This window comes from Mytilus trossulus, chromosome 8, assembly GCF_036588685.1.
Source record: "Mytilus trossulus isolate FHL-02 chromosome 8, PNRI_Mtr1.1.1.hap1, whole genome shotgun sequence".
Classification (NCBI taxonomy): domain Eukaryota; kingdom Metazoa; phylum Mollusca; class Bivalvia; order Mytilida; family Mytilidae; genus Mytilus; species Mytilus trossulus.
Window position 1 is genome coordinate 31,356,739 of NC_086380.1, and position 24,434 is coordinate 31,381,172.

General features: G+C 32.1%; 1 protein-coding gene across 1 annotated transcript in view; it reads left to right on the plus strand.

Moving 5' to 3' along the window:
• Nucleotides 1-778: 778 nt before the first annotated feature.
• Nucleotides 779-24,434, plus strand: part of LOC134727579 (uncharacterized) — a 32,447-nt gene continuing 8,791 nt past the window's right edge. The window contains exons 1-4 of the mRNA XM_063591959.1: nt 779-1,308; nt 11,377-11,437; nt 14,270-14,343; nt 21,717-21,781. Coding sequence (XP_063448029.1) covers nt 779-1,308; nt 11,377-11,437; nt 14,270-14,343; nt 21,717-21,781 — 730 coding nt within the window. The remainder of the gene's footprint in view (nt 1,309-11,376; nt 11,438-14,269; nt 14,344-21,716; nt 21,782-24,434) is intronic.

The following is a 24,434-nucleotide window of genomic DNA, read 5'->3' on the forward strand; positions in this document are numbered from 1 at the left end:
TACTTCTAGAAAATTTGCAAATGCATTGACCGGATTATTCAGGAATTAGCATCTTAAAAATGTTTATGTATATGAAATCAGTAATTTATCTTTTGCACATCATACATAGGAGACCATTTATTATTCAAGTTATTGTAAAATGAAGTTGACCAACTTTCTGTCAAGTTCTATTGTTTCAATGAACAGGCCATTGAGTTTTTTTTCGAAATAAGAAAATCAAAAGATAAGTGCATAATGAAGTTGTTTTTAATTACAGAATATACTCATACAGAAACTAGTTCTTTGCATATTACTGTAGATGCCTTGACTGAGAATGATGACGACACATGTAAGTGCATCTTCTATCAAATGGATAACTTTTCACATGTAAATATGTTTTTAATACACATTAGTCTATAATCTGTGCTTCGCATAATTCACATAATTTGTTTAATGATAATCATATCACACATTAATATTTTTCATTTTCTACATGTTGATTTTAGAATTACTACTGGCTCTGTCGTTAAACATTGCACCATATACTTTATTTTCAGCAATTCTAAGTGGTGGTTGGATATTTTCTATTTGTATAATTGGTATCGTCCTTTTGGTTTGTGTGCCTATCTTAATTTGGAAATACAGCTTAACAAAGAAACTTCAGATTCAGGGAACACCCACCCGATATAAAGACAGACATACGGACCAAACTATATCACTTCAGCATCATGAATATATCGATGTTGAAAATGAATATGAGGAAATCGATGACAATGCGATTGTCGGAATCGTATGTCAAATGCAACAGAGAAAGGAGACAGTATCAGTTAACAGTAAAAGAAGTTCGGTGAGATCTTACATTGAGCCTAAAAATTATGGCAGCTATCTGTATCCTTGTTATATATCAGACGACGAATTTGAAGGTAGAAAAAGCTCAGATGATTCAAAAGATTCAAGTTTTAACGAAAAAGACCGATCCGATTATTTGAACCCGTACCAGTCTTTGCAACAATCAAATGAAAGGCAAAGTCATGTTTATGAACATAGTATCATTGTTCATAAAACGCCAGAAGAAGGTTTTTATGTTGCATCAGTTCCTGATTTGAATATTTATAGAATGTCTGTTGCTTCCATCAAAGGTACCATCAACAAAAATATATCATCTCCTGCATTGACTGGACACAAATATATGACTTTGCAAATGTGTCATTCACGAAATGATGGGGACTATCCAAAGAGACATATTAATTCATTGGATATTAGACAAACCTTAGTAAATAAGTGGAACAGTGTACCTGTAGCATTAGATATCACGGAGAAAAAACACAAGTTCGCTCGAAATGATGGGAAAGCTTTACATCTTTCGATTGAATATTTATAAAAAAAGCTTTATATTACCAAGTGTACTTTATTCATGTAGTACATCTTTAAAGCAGTTTAATGACGGACAGACCCTATTCTTTATACCTCCTTATAAAATATATGGTCAGTAAAGCAGATGAGACATCTTAGCGTGTGCACTCTTGTTTTAAATGTTTATTGATTAATTCTTTTGGACTATCATATGAATTATTTTTTTTTTCTTCTAAAACGAATTGCGCACACTTTTCGACAACATGAACTTGTTTATGAAAAGGTGCGTTTCAATTATTATAAAACACTTTCAGAAGAAATAGTGTCCATACAAAAGTTGCCCATGTGAACTGAAGCAAATACTACAGTTACTAACATTTAGACAAAACATATCAAAAATATGGTTTAAATTCAAAGCGAAAAATCCTTAATCAAATGACAAAACCAAAAGCACACACACATCAAACGAATGGATAACCACTCTCATATTTTTGACTTGGTAAAGGCATTTTCTTATGTACAAAAAAAGGGGATTAAACCTGGTTTTATAGCTACCTAAATATTTCACTTGTATGACAGTCGCATCAAATTCCATGATATTGACAACGATGTGCCTACAAAAAACAGACATAAAAAACATGTAACGAAGAAACACAACAGAAATAAAGACAAAGCACATTAGTAAAATGAAAGACAAGAATACAACATTTTACAATAGCACAATGTCATTATGATGGATAGTTTAATTACAGAGCCACGCCATTTGTATCAAAGAAACATAAAATGCATAAAAACACAACACATGAGCAAAAATGAATGACAAGAATACAAAAAATATATAACATATAGAAACAGGTACATGTAGAACCCTCAAACATAAAAAAAAACACAATTGAGGATAGAAAGCGGATCACCAGAATAGCATCTTCTTTTTAGGCTTTTCAAAGAAAAGATAATAAAAAAGAAAAAAAATCAGATCAATATATCGACGACAGGCTAGAAGTAATGCCCCAATGTAACACACACAAATGATATCGTGAAGTAATTATGAATTTTGATAATGAAATTGATTAATACTGCATCCCCTACCCTCTTCCATTTATCTATTATGTACACTAACTCCAAGATGGAATTCTAAGGCTTGTGGTTCCTATCGTGACATCCTTGCTTGAAACTTACGGCTACAAAAAAAACTGTTTCAGCAAGTTATATCATCAGGAACACGGCAGTCCGTTTTTATGTATTTTCTTACTTGTTTTCGTAGCAGTTCAGTGTTTCTGAAGATCAGTTTTTTCCCTATTTTACTTGATGTGTTCCCTCAAATTTGATTTGTGACCCGGATTATTATTTGCTTGCTGTGGATTTATCATTGTTCTTTAGATACCAATTTTCCAGGTTCTCGCTGCTACAGGTGAACAACAATTTAAAATGTTGAAAAAATTTTCCTATGAAGTTGTGTACAGACTCATGATAGCAAATTTATGAAATCCCGTATTTTCGCACAGGCAGGTGTTCTGAAAATTAGTAACCACGAAAATAAGTTAACCCACAGTAATCGATTTATAACTCTTGAACAGCGGTATTCTTGTGTAGCCTTTTTTTCAAAAAAATAATATAGTAAAGCTGTTTATATCCTTTTTAAAATAAAAAGGACGCATCATTCTTAAAATATAAGTTGACCATTTTTGATTAGGTGAGTCAGGAATAATAATCGAGCATAATTTTAAACAATCGATGCCTATTATTTCTTCGATATGACGTTGGCCTAAACATGCTAAATGATCATGATATATTTACCCTCACGGAACATATAAATTCACACGCAGATTTGTTTGGGATTCATGTTACTCAATCTTTTTTTTTTATATTTATCGAGGAGTATATTTTCGTGCGGTTTTCAATTTGCCAACTGTGCTGTCTAATTTCATTGGACTATTGACGCCCTTTTTTTTTTTTTAGCATTGTTACTCTTTATTAACAAAGTGTTTCTTGAAATAGTTTTAGCTATGTAATCTCTTATGTACGAACCGGAAAGTTGTAAGAAATGAATAAAGAATCATCACTTTAAACAGTTATAGAAATTATAGAAATTGAAGAGTTTTCTCAATATGTCAAAATGAATTGTACATTTAAAGTCAACTTGTAATTATCACAAAGATATTTTTTGCTTGTTTAAAGAGAGATAACCACTACAAGGACGGAAGTGTCAAAGACAAAAAGGAAGAAAAATATAAGGTGAAGGTTGACCTATATTCATGGCTAAACAAAAATAGGATTAGAACGCAGGCAATCAGGTGAACTACGTGATAACTGTATATAGGTATGTTGACATCATATATTTGTTTCTGTACGCCTCACTGCGCTTTAAAAATTAGTCATCGATAAGTAACAGTCTTATATCAAAACGGAAACCACCGTTTTAGATCATATTCAACATTAATTCATATATCATAAATTGTCAGGATATAAACATTGTACATGTCTTATATATCTTAGTATTAGAAATGTTTTAGCGATCCTTATCAATGTGTCGCCTCGATGCAAGAGTTTAAGTAGTAATTAAGGTATAAAGTAATTTTAAAAGACATTTTGACTGACATCGCAAACCTTTAATTTGTGATACATATATATTGATTGCAACGTGTATTCTGTACTGTTTGATTAGATATAGAGGAAAATTTTATTATATAAAATTGAGAATGGAAATGGTGAATGTATCAAAGGGACAACAACCCGACCATAGAAAAAACAACAGCAGAAGGTCACCAACAGGTCTTCAATGTAACAAGAAATTCCCGCACCCGGAGGCGTCCTTCAGCTAGCCCCTAAACAAATATATACTAGTTCAGTGATAATGAACGCCATACTAATTTCCAAATTGTACACAAGAAACTAAAATAAAAATAATACAAGACTAACAAAGACCAGAGGCTTCTGACTTGGGACAGGCGCAAAAAAGCGGCGGGGTTAAACATGTTTATGAGATCTTAATCCTCGCCTATACCTTTAGCCAATGTAGAAAAGTAAACGCCTAACAATACGTACATTTAAAATTCAATTCAAGAGATGCACGTATTTGAGCTTGCTGTACTCTGTTAATCATACAATATTGCGGTTTGCTGTTATTGTCAAAAATCAGGGTTCTCATAAATTATATGCACATCAAGATACTAAAGACCCACAGATGAGAAGGTGTTTAGAACAATTGTTTAAAATTCAATAAATTTTTCTTGTAAGTGAAACGTAGATGACAACGATACTATATGATCCATCAACCGTGACATTAATAAAAAAAAACGAATTCAATCATGTCAATATTCATCATGCTTTGAGTATATTTCCCTAAAAGATTTATCCGGAATGCAATATCTGTTTATTCACCACCATTTACGAATTAGTTATATTTGTTTGTCTGAAATGAACTCTCAAATATACTATCAATAAAACAACGACGACAGCTTTACCTGCTGACGTTAGTGTAAATTTGAATTGGATTATTTGACACTCACATTGACTCCACTTTCAAAGATGATATTGATGATAACTATGATTATTATGATGATAATAATTAATTGTTGCTTAAGTCCAGACAGTACAATTGTTATGCTATGAATGACTATGTCTCTTCAAAATTATTTACAAGATATATTATTGGAAATCTTAGTGATCAAAATGCTGATCTTAATAGGACCATTATCAAAAGTAATGTTCTGAAGAAGTTAAAAACATCACAGATTCAATATAACTTAAAAGCCAGAGAGAGACCGACAAAATCATAGAACTAGTATGTAGGATAAAAACATGAAAAATTGCAGAAATATAAATTAAGGATTCATCGAAAAAAATCATTTTTTATCGTATGAAAATTGAATAAAGAATGCAAATGATGTTTTGTATAATCAGAAAGCTTTGGAAAAATTTAGTTTTACTCAACCAACAAAACAATATAGTAGTTTTAATGGTACGTGCTGTACTCCGTTTTCTCTTTTTGGTAATTTGTATAAAAAAAGATTTAATTTTTCAAACCGTGCTTATAATTTTTCATTAACAACTTGCAAGTATATCTTCAATAGACATTTGGTAATATAAGGACAACATTTAGTATAATTGTTGTTAAGGTATTTAATGTTCAGGTTGACATGGTTGATAGGATATCTATTAGGGAATACCACCTTAACTTTTAAGATTTGAAAACTAGTATGATACGTTAATTATCGAATTACATGTTATGCAGTAAATAATATACAATAACAAATTTAAAATAAAGTTGTGTTCTACACTGATCATTATCCGAATAATATAACTAATTAAATCAATTCAATTTAATTCACCGGCAATGATTTGACTTATATAATTTATGTACGGGTTCAGAAATTATGAATACTGGTTAATTAATTATAATTTATTGAGTACTAATCTTATGTCGATTGGTCTTTTTTCTGATTTCAAACAGAACAAAAGGGAGACAAGTTTTATATGTTCATATGTATGAATATGTACAAAGACCCGTTTGCCAAGAGGTTTGTTTTACGTGCACACGTATACAAATTGAGGTTTTATCCAACGCCATCAGAGGTTTGAATGTTGTTTTAATTTGTTTGTTCAAATTTTGTCGTTTAGGCTTGTATTATATTTCCCCATGGGTTTATATGGTCTGTTCATCATATTTTGACTCTTTGAAATTCAAGAGGCTACTCCTAATTGAGGTATATCCCTTACACCTCTGAAGAGACATTTATTGGCCAAATCCAGATATGATGGGCAGACTTTTGCACCTTATGTTTAATTGCGATATACCATCTTCTCTGCAAGTATATTGTTTTCTGTTTGTTAATAAGGTAATAATCAACATTCCTGTTACATCTCGTGATCAATTATATATATATTTTTTTTTTCTTTTTTTTTTTTTTTTTTTTTTACTCTATTATCAGTTTTTTTGGTTTTTTTTAAATATAAAACATATTTTATTAACAATCGCCTGTTACACCAACCCTCAATTGCCCAGGGGAGCAACTAAGGGGCCCCCAATTGTTACAGTCTCATTTGTCGGGGAAAAATCAAATGAGAAAAAAAAAACTCCCACTATAAGTTATTAACATCAACCTTTAAAAATATTATCTGTCCTTGTACAAATCAATTATATTTTTGATCGTTAATGACAGTCAGCAGGGTTTAAGAACCTCATACGTTCAACATGTTTGTCAAATGCGTTTTGTTAAATGTACTTTTCACTTTTTATGTCTTTCAGAAAATGTTGTGCTGAATTGAGACCCCTCTCCCAAGAAATATGAACATTGCAGTTTTAATCCAAAGCAATCATAAGATTGAATGATATTTTTCATTTAGATTTGTTTATAAATATATATATCATAATAAAATTGAGAATGGAAATGGGGAATGTGTCAAAGAGACAACAACCCGACCAAATAAAAAAACAACAGCAAAAGGTCACCAACAGGTCTTCAATGTAGCTGGCCCCTAAACAAATATATACCAGTTTAGTGATAATGAACGCCATACTAATTTCCAAATTGTACACAAGAAACTAAAATTAAAATAATACAAGACTAACAAAGGCCACAGGCTCCTGACTTGGGACAAGCGCAAAAATGCGGCGGGGTTAAACATGTTTGTGAGATCTCAACCCTCCCCCTATACCTCTAACCAATGTAGAAAAGTAAACGCATAACAATACGCACATTAAAATTTACTTCACGAGAAGTCCGAGTCTGATGTCAGAAGATGTAAACAAACTTGTAATATTGTAAAGTGCTCAAGGCGCAACTGATCTCTTGATTGGTTGTTTTTAAGAATTTGTTTCATTGTTAATGTAAATCCAATGTTTATAATTGATGCATGACTTCGTTTTGCAGTATTTCATTCATATGCTAGTTGTAATGATGTAAGGACTTTATTCTAATTTGGGAAAAATTAAAAATAATGTATTATAGACAAGATGTAAGGTGACAGAGCAATACAAAGTATATGTTACTTGATTGTGAGTAGGAATGTAAATCTTATAATATTTGAGTGAAGAATTATTCTTTTTTAATTACAGTTTCAATCAATAAATAAAATTTAGTTGCAACAAATTTTATTCCTAAGTCAATACTTCAGTCCGGCTTTTTCAATGCTCTATTGAATTGCCTTTAAAAGTTTTAAACTTCAATCAATGTTTTTTATCGGAATATTCGAATTATACAAGTATTCTTTTTTAGATATTTTTAAAGGTAAATTATATTTTTTTTAAATTTCTATTAACATTATGGACAGCAGTAAGCTTCAAATTATTTATAAAAACTCTTTGTTTTGAAATGTAAGAAGTGCAAAATAGGATAACCCCTTACTTAGAACATGATTTACATTAATTTTTCAGGAGACACAAAATTTTACAATTTCATTGGTCGAGAGCACTTTGCTATATTCCAAAATAATTTACCTTATGCATTTTGGTATAGAAATAACTGATACGTTGATAACACTTCATTGTAACATGGCATTTGTCGAGACATCGAATAGAAGCTGTTTTAAAAAGACACATCTGTATTTGCAGTAACGATTCCTTTTGCTATATGAAGCAGTTGCAATGCTTCAAAAAAGGTTGGTAAATGTTTCTTTCTTGTAAATGTAAAGAAGGGTATCACTTCTCAATTTACATGTAAAAAGCAAAAGAAGTTTTGCAATTTCCGATGCCAGTTTTAACAGAACTATTTTTGCATTTTGAAAAAAAAAATTTTGTTTGGTGTTGGGTCGTAAATTTAATATTGAGTTTGCCGTTTTTTAACGAAAGTTCAATGAACTTTTGCACTAGTTGTAAGTACATTTTAGTCAAATGCTGTACAAATTGTACAAACTGATATGTGTGTATACATTAGAATGTAAACACAATTATAAATAGTACACAACACATATACACAATTAAGTAGTAGGAAAGTGTCCTCTAATAATCAACTCAGCTAAAACCCTTACAAGGTGAATTTTCAAGCATGGTACACAATTGACCGAAGTTAATTTATTTGGCAATTTGCTGACTGTCCATCATACCTTCCTTTACCATTAGAGTTTGGTTGTACATTCAACACTACTGAAGATGAGTTGCAAACAAGCAAAATAACCGTACTTTAAAAAGTTGTTCATGCACAAACTTACTTCAGCCTAGTCATTCTGTGCAAATATATAAATAGTGTTTCAGGTTTTTATTATTATTTAACGTTTAACAGGTCAGGACCACTACCTTATATGGAAATGCATAAATTAGCATACTTATGTTCTCGCACATGTAATTGTTTATTTACATGTGACGCAATTTATTTTTACCTAGGTTTTTGACCAATCCACTAAATGAGTTACAATGCATGATGGACTACTACGTGTTTACAATCAATCAAGAACACGTGTTATTTACTGAAATACAACACATTTTTTCGTGCAATGCGGGATTCACAATTTCGCTTAGTTTTTCAGTTTGTGTATCCTCATTTATAGTTCGTGATATAAAGTATTACTGCCATGCTCAGATTAACGAAGAATTGTTTCTATGTGAAGAAAAAAGGGTTTGAATTACCCGATATATAGCCCTTAACATGTTTGATGATGGCACAGAGATTTCATGTATTTGTCCACCAGACAGCAACGAAACAACAGCGAAAAACACAATTACCCATGAGACAAATTTACTATTTTAAGTAAGCCGTCGATAACAGCCGGTGCTGATATTCACGAGTACAGAAGTTCGTATAGACAATTAAAGGCAAATGTGGGATCCTTGAATTTTGTGTTCGTAAAAAAGGCCAGGAAATATTTACATACATGGCAGTGTTAACAATATCTATAAGTATTTTTTGGGTCACATTTCAGTATATGGGACTTCCAAACTGTTCCCGTTGTTTTGAAGGTAGTTTCAGTTTGTTAGTTTTGTAACGGGCTCGGACATTTGCCAAACTGAATAAAATCATTACAGCTGATTTCTTATACCTACAAAGTAAAACTTTGGTTGGCTTGCTTGCTTTGTTTGTATAGTTGTTTATACAAACTTTGAAAATAAGATTGACATCTTTAAACAATATATATATATGGGCATAGTTTAACTTGTATATTTAATATTTTGTACAATATACAAACAAAGCAAGCAAGCTAACCAAATTTTTTCTACATGTATTAGGAAATAAGCTGTAATGATTTTATCCATATGTATGTGCGACAAGGTGGAAAATTTGATATGTTTTGTGGAAATTGCAGCGTTGGATCTATAATAAAAAAGAAGGTGTGGTATGATTGCCAATGAGACGGCTGTCCACAAGAGACCAAAATGACACAGAAATAAACATTTATAGATCATCGTACGACCTTCAACAATGAGCAAAGCCCATACTGCATAGCCAGCTTTATAAGGCCCCGATATGACAATGTCAAACAATTCAAACGAGAAAACTAACGGCCTTAATTATATAAAAAACATAATGAACGAAATGTAACACATAAACAAACGACAACCACTGAAATACAGGCTCCTATCCAATATATCTTTTTTTATGGGATAGATTTCTTGTCCTGAAATATATATATTTTTGTTTTGGGGGGGGTTGTTTTAAACAAGTAATTTTTGGATCATTAATAGCTTCCTTTTCAGCATTGAACTGCTTACTTTACTAAATCATGTCTATGTTGGAAAGATGTCTCATTTAGAACTCATACCGCGTCTTCTTATTTCTATGTACAAAGCACGTTTTACCAAAAAAAATAAAAGGTAATATGGCACCCACTATGATCCATAGACTTTTAATATTGAAGATATTCTACATATTTCAACAGGACAGCAACCGAACGATAAAAAAACCCTCTGAGGTATATTTTGTGATAAAATTAGCAACAAATGGATATTATCGATGGATGAAACTATAAAAAATGTATTGATCTATATACCGTAGCCGCTCAGTGGCGGATCCAGGGAGAGAGGCACGGGGTTCAGGGGGATGGACCCCCTTTTTTTGGACGATCAGTGCATTTGGATGGGGACTTGTAGTTGGAACCCCCTCCCCTTTTGTCCAGGGTATGGACCCTCCTTTTTAAAATGGCTGGATCCTTCACCGCCGATTTCATAACACTTATTATTTTTGCATACTGAATGTTATGATGTTCTTACTATTAGTTCAGGTCCTGATTAAAAAAATTACACATACAGTACAGTAAGAAGTGTTTCAATGAAAGTTTTCGTGTTTTTCTAGGCAGAAATGATTTTTGAATGACATTATACAGACTTAAAAGAGCTTAAATGATTTTCTTCCTGGACAGTGGTCACTTCATTTGATAATTCACTGTGTCATGTCGTGAAATTAATGCAGGTTCAATTCATAACAATGCACAAAACCGGCTCAACTACTTTTGCAAGGCGAAAACGAAAGTCGAATCGTGAAGCCAATAAACAATATTTTTTTAATCTGAGCATGCAAATTGAAGATTACGTTATATATTTTACATTAGATATATTTGCAGAATAAAAACTTTGATAATGAGTGTCCCAGACAATATATTAGTTGACTGTTTTCCACTAATTCCACGTGTTTTAAGTAGTAGTTTACTCGTAGTAGCCCACAATGCATTGTAGTTCATTGAGTCGATTGGTCAGTTTTTCGAGGCCAAATGGGACTTGTGTTTTGGAAATTACTATGTAAATTTATTCTGACGTCAGAAAATCTAGAGTTCTCGACCTGTTTAACCCCTTGAAGTTTTAGAACAAGTTTGTAGTTCAGTAACAAACGTTCTTAATTATGTGAGTTTAGAATATGATCAAATGGAAATAACCATGAAACATTCTTAAATTTAATAGTATTTAGTATAGCATGTGATCAAATGGAATAACCACGATACAATAACTTATCAACCATTTGAAAGGCTTCTCTGTGATGTTTTTTTTTTAGGGTATTTTATTTGTTTATGCCTTTAATGTTATCCTATTACAGATACTGTAAAATTCAGAACTATATAACATTTATAACTAAAAATATAAATTACTTTGTAATTTCAATGTTTTATATACTTTTGTAGGACAAATACACTAATGGCTACAAGGGAAATGAGAGTAAGGTTGTTATATCAAGTGACATTGGTAAGAACTGTTGTGGCGAACCTTTTAGAAAATACAAACTTCTGAACGCTATTAAAAATTAACTTCATATTGATGATGATACCAATTACTCTGTTAGTCAAGCTGAAACTAACGATGCAAAACAGAAGTGTAAAACAATTTGTCCGAATTTATAATGAATATTTATCAGGATACAGTATATGTTTAGCAACAATAACAAAAAAGAACACAAAAAAAAGCTTTTGAAATTTTATAGCATTATTTGTTTTTTCCTGACATCGTAATCATTATTCGTAAAGTCTTCCGTTTCTGAACACCAGCAACACGAAATCAACACTTTTTGTACTAATATATATTTCATTTCAGAATGAAAAATGTTCATTTAGGAATGTATTTACATATGTAGGACTCTAAAGTGCGATGGTCACGCTAAAGTTCGATAGTCTACGCTTAAGTACAATGGTGTCTCACGCTAAAGTGCGATGGTTGTTTTTTTACTAATGCACGATGGTTTATCACGCAATGGACCCTCGGTTAGGGGATTAAAGTGCATGGATTTTATAAAAACTGTCTTTTTGTTTGGCGAAAGCTAGTATAAATATTAGCTAAGGTATATCATATGTGATAGGCTTGGTTATAATTTACGGACAAGCTTAAGTGATTGTTTTTAAATTTAAAAGACCTCCCACATAAAAATAGAAAAAAAAGTCATTTAGGTGTCACAAATACTGTATGTTTAATGAATTTTGCAACAATTCGGACGCAATGCTATTGTGATTATTTGTGTAGCTTGTCGTACTCACAGTCTATCACTACTATGAACACCCCCTTACCGTCGTCACATAAGCTACACATACCTCTATTTTAACGACGTTAATTTTCAATAAAATTGATATTGTTTTAATGCAACCCTAAGCAGACTGTAGCGTAAACAATGATTTCAAGTATCTGTTCGTTTCGAATAGAAGCAGGATACAGGAAACAGGATACGTCTGCGCATACTATTTTGTATCTATAAAGAAATGTTGTCAAATGACTATGCTGCGCAAGACACATGTCATTCTTCCAGCACCCGAAAATAAACACATTTGTTTTATCCGACTTAGTAGATATAGGAAGATGTGGTGTGAGTGCCAATGAGACAACTCTCCATTCAAATGCCCGTTAAGGTTTGAAATTAAGTCAAGCACATTCAGGTTTAAAAGTTGTTAATCAAATATTCGTGATGTATCTTCGGCATGTACGTATTTTTTTGGTTTGTATAAACGACTGTTAACTTCATAATCAAACTACGTTTTTACATCTATACTTTCGCGGACCATCGGATTTTAGCGTATGTAAGCATCGCACTTAAGGGTAGAACATCGCACTTAAGCGTGATCATCGCACTTTAGCGTCCCAATCACACTTTAGAATCCTACACCTATACAAACTACCATAAATAACATAAAAATATATGATTAAATAATTAAATAAAACGTCATTTTTTTATTTAAAATGTAGATCATTTATGCATGTAGAGCGTATGAAATCAAGTGTCCTACGTCCAGACATTGGCATTATAGAGCTACAGAAATGTGCGAAAACGAAACCAATTATGTGTGTTTATTTGATGAAATGAATTGGTCTTATCAGGAAAAATGTGACAAACCAAATGCAATATATACAGGTAAGTTTCTATAATTTTATATCTTTGTCTGTGTGGCTTCCATATGCACCCCCTCCGCCAAAAAACTATAAAAAATATCAATATAAAAACAGAAGGGTTAAATTATTAATGGTTGCTAGCTTATCGTCGATGGAAAACTGTTTTTATTATGGTATCACCAGCCCAGTAGTCAGCACTTCGGTGTTGACATGATTATCAATTATATGGTCATTTTTATGTAAATTTTCTGTTTACTAAACTTTGAATTTTTCGAAAACTAAGGATTTTCTTACCCCAGGAAAAGATTACCTTAGCAGTATTTGGCACAACTTTTTGGAATTTTGGATCCTCAATGCTCTTCAACTTTGTATTTATCTGGCTTTTTAACTATTTTGATCTGAGCGTCACTGATGAGTCTTATGTAGACGAAACGCGCGTCTGGCGTATAAAATTATAATCCTGGTAATTTTGATAACTATTTACACCACTGGGTCGATGCCACTGCTGGTGGACGTTTCGTCCCCGAGGGTATCACCAGCCCAGTAGTCAGCACTTCGGTGTTGACATGATTATCAATTATATGGTCATTTTTATGTAAATTTTCTGTTTACTAAACTTTGAATTTTTCGAAAACTAAGGATTTTCTTACCCCAGGAAAAGATTACCTTAGCCGTATTTGGCACAACTTTTTGGAATTTTGGATCCTCAATGCTCTTCAACTTCGTATTTATTTGGCTTTTTAACTATTTTGATCTGAGCGTCACTGATGAGTCTTATGTAGACGAAATGCGCGTCTGGCGTATAAAATTATAATCCTGGTAATTTTGATAACTATTTACACCACTGGGTCGATGCCACTGCTGGTGGACGTTTCGTCCCCGAGGGTATCACCAGCCCAGTAGTCAGCACTTCGGTGTTGACATGATTATCAATTATATGGTCATTTTTATGTAAATTTTCTGTTTACTAAACTTTGAATTTTTCGAAAACTAAGGATTTTCTTACCCCAGGAAAAGATTACCTTAGCCGTATTTGGCACAACTTTTTGGAATTTTGGATCCTCAATGCTCTTCAACTTTGTATTTATTTGGCTTTTTAACTATTTTGATCTGAGCGTCACTGATGAGTCTTATGTAGACGAAACGCGCGTCTGGCGTATAAAATTATAATCCTGGTAATTTTGATAACTATTTATTCTCATTCAGAACAAATCAAAAATCAATGCATGGGTTACTGGAATAAAAGACATGAAGTTAGGAACCACTGGAGAGTATAGGGAGTAAGAAATATTTGGCTTAACGAAAACTTATGTAATTTTTTGCAATAATGCAAACCGTTATCAAAGAGGGGTTATAATACTTAAGTTTAAAATACAGGATGTTCGTTGTCAATGTATTAATACGAACATATGGTAATGAGACTTCTTTCCACAAGAGACCAAATGATATAGATTTCAATAACACTAGGTCTCATTACAACCTTCAACGGCAAAGACTAGACCGCATTGCAAAATTACTATGTTATTCTGTAGAATCAATTATTAAAACTTTATTTCATTAATATTTCAAACTAACAAACTCACTTATAGGGCGTTTATCATAATGACCGACAAGACAAATTTTAGAATCCGTAAAAAAAAGACGACGCAAATCATTACACTTGTAACGCCCTGCTGAAGAAAAACGAGACACAATTCTCCTTATTTATAACGAATGATTACATTATACCAAATAATGCGAATTGGCACCCTTTGTATAATACAAAAATAGGATATACAAGTAAAGAAGACCATTGATATTATTCATAGCAATGGATTAAAACGTCATTATTTTTCTGTCAAGTAATTATACAGAAGAGAGCATCAAATTATAAGAAAAAAATACCAATATTAAAGTAAATTACACTTAAATCGGAAGTAGCGGCTTCAAATGTAGGCAGCAAACCATCAGTCATTTTAAATTTCTTACTATTGTAATTATTGTAGGTGCTAAACTAGTTCTGAGACCAGGTATGATAAACAGTCAGTGCAATAATACTCGCTACCAGCCAATGCCATTCAATACAACGGAAAACAGTGATTGTGTTTATCAAAAATCCATTTGCAATAGTGAAGGATTGGTAATTAATAGCATAGGTACAACCGCAAGTGACACTACCTGTCGCTGTGATTATCGGAAGGGGTATACTTTTGTAACGAAACCAAACAATACTTGCTACTGTCAACCATTATTAGAAGATTGCTCCTGTTACAGAAGAAAATGTGAAACATTGACACAAGGTAATTTAAAATAAACTGTTTATTATTTGTCATGCAGATGGCAACGGAAAGAGTAGAGGTATAAAACATAACGATGAAAGTAATTTCATTTCATGTGAATTTAAACAATTTTATATGACGAAAATTGGAATAAGACATACAATAAGGTTAAAGTTTATTTGAAATTAGAATTTTCCTTTTTGAAGTGTTTAAGATGAGTATTTTGTTTTTGACTCTGTATAACTTGTTTTTCGATGTCAGCCAAGGCTCCGAGTTGAAAGTTTTACTTTTAACTGTAATTGTGCACTTAAAATAACTTGAACAGAGAGTTGTTTCGTTAGATAATACTGCAAATGCAAAGAATGCAAGTGTTACAATGTATCTTTTTTTTCTGCAAAATCCAGTATAGAAATAATAGAATGTTGTCGTTTAAAAAATAGAAGAAAAAAGCAGCCACGCATGATGTAAGAAATAATGATATAAATTCTTAATAACAAATCTGATCAATCAAAAAAGGTTAACTTATAAAAACAAATACATAAACAGTTCCTGATTAGACTTACTCAAATAAAGTTAATGAAACGAGGTTCTAGGCAAACTGTATGTGTTCTCAAAAGTAAATGATATAGCCATTACCGACCTCCAAAAAAACTATAAAAAATTAAAAGTCAGACACATTAAAGATTGGAATAAATGTCAAATTCCTGACTAGTTACAGGCATTTCCTTTTTCGGAAAACTATGAATAAAACCTGTTTATAGCTAACTAAACCTCTCACATGCAAGATTTTCATAATGTTGACAACAATATGTAAACAAAACGAACAGACATCAGGGGCGGATCCAGTTATTTTAAAAAGGGTGTTCCTAACACAGGACAAAGGTGGGGGTTGGGGTCGTTCCTTCTATATGTCCCTATTTAAAATCATTGATCAGCCCAAAAAAATGGATGTTCCACCTCCGAACCCCCAACCTTTGGTTCTGCCACTGGACATAACAGGTAGGAATGTCAAACATGTGTTGCAGCTTCATTCTTTACAATCGAAGTTTTGTTTCAATATTTAGATACAAGATAAATCTCATAAAGCACATTTGTGCAAAGTTGTTTCCATTGTTATTGGAAGTGCTTTCCTCTTTGTAGATTATATTTGTCTGAAAGTAGACACACTGGTCTTAGGAATACAATGTTTGACTCTCCAGAATAATGTGTAAGTAGACGAATAATGCTATGTCGCTATCATGACATGTACAAACCAGTAAAAGTATGAAATGGCCTATATCTGTACTACACTGAACTGGTCTGAAATTTACTTGATAATACTCGACTGTAGTCTGAACCATACTTAACATTCTGAATCTGTACTTGACCAGTACTTAACCATTTTATACGTTACTGGGCCGTGTTCTAATTAGTCTGAATCAAATTCGACCTAGTCTGAACCATACCCGACCTAGTCTGAACCATACTCGACCAAGTCTTAACCAACCTAGACCTATTCTTTGTATCTATCAAGTGAATTTTATCAACTTAGGAAATGTTTTTAAAAAAAACTTGAAATAAAGAAAAATGTTTTCAATATAGTATTGCAACTAAAATTACAAACTAAAAATAATCAATCATAATATAACTTCAACACATTTTACATCAACACTTACATATATATCAACTTTAAAATATAAATAAAACAAGCTGATCAAATGATGTCAAAAATGAATTGTGACTAATATTTTCAATGTTATTTAGTTAATTGAATGTTTCAGAAGTAGTTTATACTAACTGGACTATTTTCACCGTTAACTTCATCTTAGTATAGATGTATGCTGTCAGTTGAGTTTAATTCAAAATGCAATTAAAAAAAAAGTATAGATAAAATAATATTTAAAACAACTTATTAAATTTAAAAAAAAAGAGACCTGTGTTTTGTTAAACCAAGAATTTAATATAATCATGATAATAGAATTTCCATAGCAATCCTTGATAACCTTTTTAAAAGGAAATATGTTCCAAAGTTACAGCAAAAAAAATATTTCAGTTAAATTAAACTAGTTTTTGTCAAACTTAAAGACATGGTATACAAAAAGCCTTATTTTCTTCTTTTATTTTAAAATTTTTAACATATTTTATTATTAATCACCTGTAACATCAACCATAAGTTGCCATGGGAAGCAACTAAGGGGTCCCCGAATTTTACAGACTCATTTGTCGGGAAAACACAAATGAGAAAAAAAACTCCCATTTAAAATAATCATGCAAGATCTATCTTTATAAATATCATCTATCTGTGTACACATGTACATGCAATATAATCTATGATATAAAATGACTGAATAAATAGTCAACGATAAATCTTACGGGACGATGGACATGATGCAGTACACTACAAAATATAATTTAACAAGTTTAAGGTGGTATGGGAGTCTAAAATAAAAATGATAGAATTTGTTCATACTTTGCCAAAATGTAGTATCTATTGATACATGTTAAAAAATATTATAAAAATGATAGGTCACCGTGCATTTTTTCAAGCTACGGGTCGTGACAAAATGACACATTTTGTATGGATTATACAGGAAAAAACACCATTTTGTGAATAGAAACTAAACGAAATGATAGAATTGTAAAATAAATTGGAAAATATAGCTTTCAAACAATGCTTTGATTATATCAAAAGAAAAGATAGGGTCACCGTGCGTTTTTTCCGGCTAAAATACAAAGTAGGAAAATTCCATGAACAATCCAACAGAAAATGCACTGTTTTAGAGTTACCTGCCCTTAAAATGACAATTTCAAAATATTTAAAAACAACCAAAAATAATCTACACTTGTACATATATTTATATTTATAAGTTATATTCTTATAAATTGGATCTTTTAAATGTAAAAACACATAAAATATCTGCATTCTTGCATCAAATTTTGCTAATTTGATAGAAAATATGGACCTTCGATTCTCTGTTTTTTACAATCCAAGATGGCGAAAGACACCCATACCACCTTAAAAGGGTACAACATCACCAATACACAATAACACGAACAATATGCTAGATATTTCGGAAAACAGATATCCTTCCTCGGTAATTGCACGATGACAAATGAATCATGTCAATTCAAATTAAGACTCTATCAAAATCTTGAATTTATACAATTTAAGCGAACGCTGGAACAATTTTAAAATTTCCAAACACACCGCAAAGACTACAAAAATATGCCAAAAATAAAAATAGTTATTTACGATGTGAACTGGCACCACTCTAAATTCTGCGTGGAAATACAGTTCCAATAAACAGTCCTGACCGATCTAAACTGGTATGATATTTAAAATATGACAACGGTAGGGCAGTTGCAACAGAGACTGCGTATTTAAACATTCCAAAAATATAATAATTTGATGATAAGAGAAATGAGTAATACATTTTTACTAATGTTAAGTAAAAGAACGGGGCTGCGTACTTACAAATCCTTGCCAACTGTAATCAAAACTAAATAATATAATTTAAAAATTCCTGAAAAGTGTAAGAGTCCAGTACGGAAGCCGGAGTAACTGGACACAAGTAATGGCAGGAAATTAGTGATGGTAGGGAAAATGAGTGACTCTTCTATGTTTTTTTTTATTAATTCCCTCTGGGGAAACTGTCCTGAGCTTTTTTATCCAAAAATTTTCCCGAGCAAGTCTGTCGGCCTTTGACCAATCCTCGTTGTGATCTATGATAGTGATGGTAAGTTTTTTACATTTATACGGTTACATTTACCAAGTTACTGGTACACGATTCATAGGTTACGTACTCAAGGACTCACGTAAAGGTAGTTTACATAATAGAAATAGCAAATCAGTCAGAATAAGGTATATTTTATATACAGTTTTGAACGAAGTGCAGTAATCCGAAAAGAGGTAGTACAATTTAATTTTAAGTATTATTCTGTAACATAGTACAAAATACAAAATTATCAATTCACATCTTTGTAATCTATAATACTAAAATTACGAAGTCCAATTTTTCAGCCGTCATCACGTAAAAACGACGAATCAAAGAATTCAACTTTATATATCACTAATATAGTACAAAGGTGTAGATCGAAAATTACACCACTCCAAGCCCTTTTGTTTTCCACGTAATTAATATTGCCAATAATAAAGAAGTTCCGGGTCGAGTCCGATACCGAAACCAATAGTATATTCACCTGTTACCTATTACCTAATCTGTACGTTCCGCATCTGACAGGCGCACCACCAAACGGTGTATTCAGGGTTAATATGCTATATACACGGGTCATAATCACAGGGTTGACACTACTAAATTGTCAAATAGCTACCTATTGTAGTATTTTAATCAGTAAGACTTTCTAAGATAACAAGACTAAAAATGAGGAACAGTTTTCAATTTGTTAGTGGGCATACATGACGTAAAACAGCGAATCAAAGAATTCATCTTTATTTATAACTAATATAGGACAATGTTGTTGATTAAAAAATACTCCATTCCAGGACCTTTTGTATTCCAAATAATTAATATTACCAATAATTGATAAGTTCCAGTTCGACGGGTTCAAACAGAAAGATTTGAAAGCAGAGAAAAACTGTGTATCTTATAATCGGCATGACTTTATCAGATGACAATACTAATACTAAAATAAGGCTTGCGCATAGTTATATACCTTAATTCAGTCACGGACCCGCAATATCACGGGTGTGTTCTAGTACTATTAAACGAGAAGACCTCATTTTGGGTGTCGCTTCTCTTCTTTCCACAATAAATTAATCATCATGCCTCTGTGTTCTATGGTTACAGTGCATAATCGCATTTGTCATCCATTCATATGATTATTCAGATTGAGTTATTTTGGGTATTAAACGAGAAGACCTCATTTTGGGTGTCGTTTCTCTTCTTTCCACAATAAATTAATCATCATGCCTCTGTGTCCTATGGGTACAGTGCATAATCGAATTTGTCATCCAGATATGATTATTCAGATTGGGTTATTTTGGGTGAAAAACGAGAAAAAGACGTCAGGATATGTTTCCGTCATTCGTCGAAATTTTAAGTCAGATTAGACTTCCGGTTTGTGTTATTCTGTATACTTTGAACATACATTAATACTACGAATACAGTGTATTTTCTATCTTATATCAGTCATTGGACGAAATTTAAGTCAGATTAAACCTCCGGTTTGCGTTTTTCTTTTTTCTTTGAAACAAATACATATACTACGAATAAAGTGTATTTTCTGTCTGATATTATTTTCAAGTTTACTATCCGGCCACGGCAGTCACAAAATGAGGGTTTATTAAATAGAGAGGGTCTGAATAATATATCAATGACCGCTGTGGATTAATGATTAAACTGAGAATTTACTGTAAAAAGAAAATACACTTTCAGGACGTCTGGAACGGTTGTTTTTAAGATCGAAATTTCATTTCGGGATCCGGGATTTCTTTTTTCGAATTTCGGGATGTCGAGATATTTAATTTGTATAATAAATTCAGAACATCGGGATTTCATGTTTCTAAGCCCGGGATATTGGAATCAGGGCCCCTCCGCAGTGGCGGATCCAGAAGGGGCCCGTCGACTGCCTAAGAGGGGTCCGCTGCGGTCATGCTTCAGTGATTCCCTATATAAGCAACCAATAATTTTCCAGTAAAGCAGAAAAGGGTGAAGGGGAGGGCGGGCCCCCTAAATCCGCCTCTGCCCCGACCCACCCTTTAATGAATGTTCATAATATACAGATAAGCGCTAAAACTATTCATGTGTCATTAAGATTAATAGAGAACAAACAAACCAAAAAAGAGTATCTTTTCGTGGAAAAAGGAGGAGCTGGGCTATAAAAACAATTATCCTGTCCCAAATTACCTATGACTTTTGATATCTTTTCTGAAATTCTCAAGTCGCTTAATGTTGTACAAAAAAAAGAAGATGTGGTATGAATGCCTATGAGACAGCTCTCCGCAAGAGACCAAAATAACATTTAAAGGTCACCTTACGGCCTTCAACAATAAGCAAAAGCCGATACTGCATAGGCCCCGAAATGACAATGTAAAACAATTCAAATGAGAAAACTAACAGCCTTAGTTATGTACAAAAAATGAACGAAAAACAAATATCACTGAACCACTGAATTAGAAGCTCCTGACTGGAATGTGTTCATAATGAAATTAATAGAGAACAAAAAATGGGAATTTCGGAAATCAAGGAGGAGGGTTAAAAAAAACATTTTCCTGTCCCCAAGTATACCTATGACTTTTGATACTTTTCCTGAAATTATCAAGTCATTAAATCTTTTACAAAATTCTACCTACAACACTTTCAAATACGTTCTGAATGCCCGCGATTTCGCGGGTGTGTTCTAGTGTCATTTAAGATGATGAAGCTGTATTTAAATGCTTTTATATACTTTTTCAGAAACGAAACTGATAAACAAGCAGATATCGTCCATCACCATAAAGATTCTGATTTAAAAACAAAAGGTATATGGCGTTATTTTTTTTTAGATTGTAACTTTATTGCCATATATTATTTTGGTCAAAGTTATAGGTTTTTAAAACAATTAAATTGGAAATTTGATAGGGGGCATTCTTACATTTAAAACTTAAAAATAATAATAACAAACGTTGTAAAAAAACTAAAGCGAATTCTAGATAAAAATCAATAGAAAGACATCATATTTGAAAAAAATAGAAATTCAAATATTATCGATCGGATCGATTTTTTTTAATGTCGAAATCTCTATACGTCAAATTTACACTAAAGAGTAATATGTATTTTCTTTGATTAGTTATTTACGATAGTATGTTCAATAAATACTGATGTTCTCTTTTTTTTTAATAGAAACTAACCTTAGTAAGCTTATCATAGGATCGGGTTTGATCGGAATTTCGATCTTATTATATGGTGAGTAACATATCTGTCTAAGTGTATGTAAATGTAGTTATATTTATAGATTTTGGTTGATCATCTACACGAGATTGATTTTCTCGCTTGAGTCGGTAGAGCAAAAGTGGGTAAATCAATCGAGATGAGATGACCAATGATAATCTGTTTATTGCTATTTTATCTTTACAGTTGTTGTTTATTTGTTTTTGTTGTGTTTTGTCATTTGATTTTGCCATGTGATTAGGAATTTTCCGATTTGATTTTTCTCTGAGTTCAGTATTTTTGTGATTTTACCTTTTACCTATGAAAATATTGTCAATTTCATGCCAGCTTTATTGACAACACTACGTCCCCTTTAGTTTCTATAGATAATTTTTCATAGCACCCGACTCCACCGAGAAAGAAAATTATCAGTTGGCTAGGTCAAAGGAAAATTATAATCATACCGACTGAAGGCAAAATTCAAAACGGAAAGTCCTTTATCCTTGACATCATATGTACAAATGTAGATTTGTGAAAAAGTAAATTTTTTTAGACACGGATATTTTGTATTTATATATTTCCACAAAAAAAATATTGTTAGAAGCTGTTTATAATAGGAGAAAACAAAAATACCTAACAGCAAAACGCACAGTCTCGTTTCCTTTCCGTATACCTAATACATTACAATGACTTCGGTCAATTGAGTTTTGTGATAGTAATGTGAGGTCTGTGCCGGAGATTTGACAAACCGATGACCAGATAAAAAATTCATTCAATTAAAATCCAATCATAAATGTTTATCAAATGCGCACTATAAAAAATATATGGGAAAGTTGTGTTTCAGAGGATTTATACTGCAGGTTTTTGCGCTCCGGTTTGTCGCAAACTGTAACATTTTTCATTTACTGGAGAAATGGAGACGATATTTCGATACCGGATACAGTGTCAAAAATTGTACAGATATATATTCATCATTTACATATTTGTGTTTTGGTTTCTGCTAATTTTTTTTTCTATCTTATTTTTTATATAAAAAAATACATCTGTAAAATTTGATACGCATACTCTTGACCTCTTTTTTTCTGTTTAACAATATGCATTGATATATAACAGATTTCAGTAGTCAATGAGGACTTTTACTAATAGGAAATTTGCTTTTTATGTTTTAAAATTATAATATTGTATGTTTGATACTAGAAGCTGTATTTAGTTATAGGAAGATGTAGTATGAGTTTCAATGCGACAGCTCTCCATTCAAGTAACAATTTATAAAAGTAAACCATTATAGGTCAAGGTACGTACGGCCTTCAACACGGACTCTTGGCTTACACCGAGCAGCAATCTATGAAGGGCCAAAATTACTAGTGTAAAACCATTCAAACGGGAAAACCGACGGTCTCATCTATAAAAAAAACGAGAAACGAGAAACACGTTTGGACTCTTTAAATAGACTACAACTTGTTTTGATGTTGGGTGTCATTTTATGTTTGGTTTGTGTTCTAGTTGTAGGTATACTGGTTGTAGGCCGACGCTCTATATTATATTATACAGGTAATGTACAGAGTGAATTTATTGTCTCTTTACAACTTATCACGTATGAATCGAACCATTTAGTTCAATTCATAACATGCAACAAGATATATTGTTTTTTTCATTTTGACGTTTGTAAGGCATATTTCTCAAAGATGTTTTGTCAGTTTATTTTTGATATATGAAACTAACTATCCAACTGGTATATCCGCTTCTCATTTACCAATTTATTTGAATGCAATTGCCCTTTTTACCAGACTACGTACCCCCGTTACAACGGCGACTTTGATTTCTTCAGCAGTCATTTACAAAACACTAGTATATTACACCACACATATTTTCTATTTCAAGTTTGATTCAATTCTAAAAGAACCAAAAGCTTGAAATCATCTAAGATTTATGATTTACACCGGAAGCGACGTTTCGTTTTCATACTTTAAATGTCCAAAAAACTTAACAATTGTTTTCTTTTTTTTTTTACCATTAGATAAAAGGGTTCGTATCAACTCGTGTTATTAAATCATATATTACTTACACACTGTTATTACTGCAATGCAATTTAGTGGGAGATATTATGGACATAATTGTGCAAATCGTGATACAAGTATGAAATTTTGTATAAAGGTTAACTAAATGAAACTTATAAAAAATCCACTGCTGGCCAGAAAAAATAATCATTTTTTCAAGATGGCCACCACACATTTTGAAAATGGCGTCATAACAAATTAGCCAATA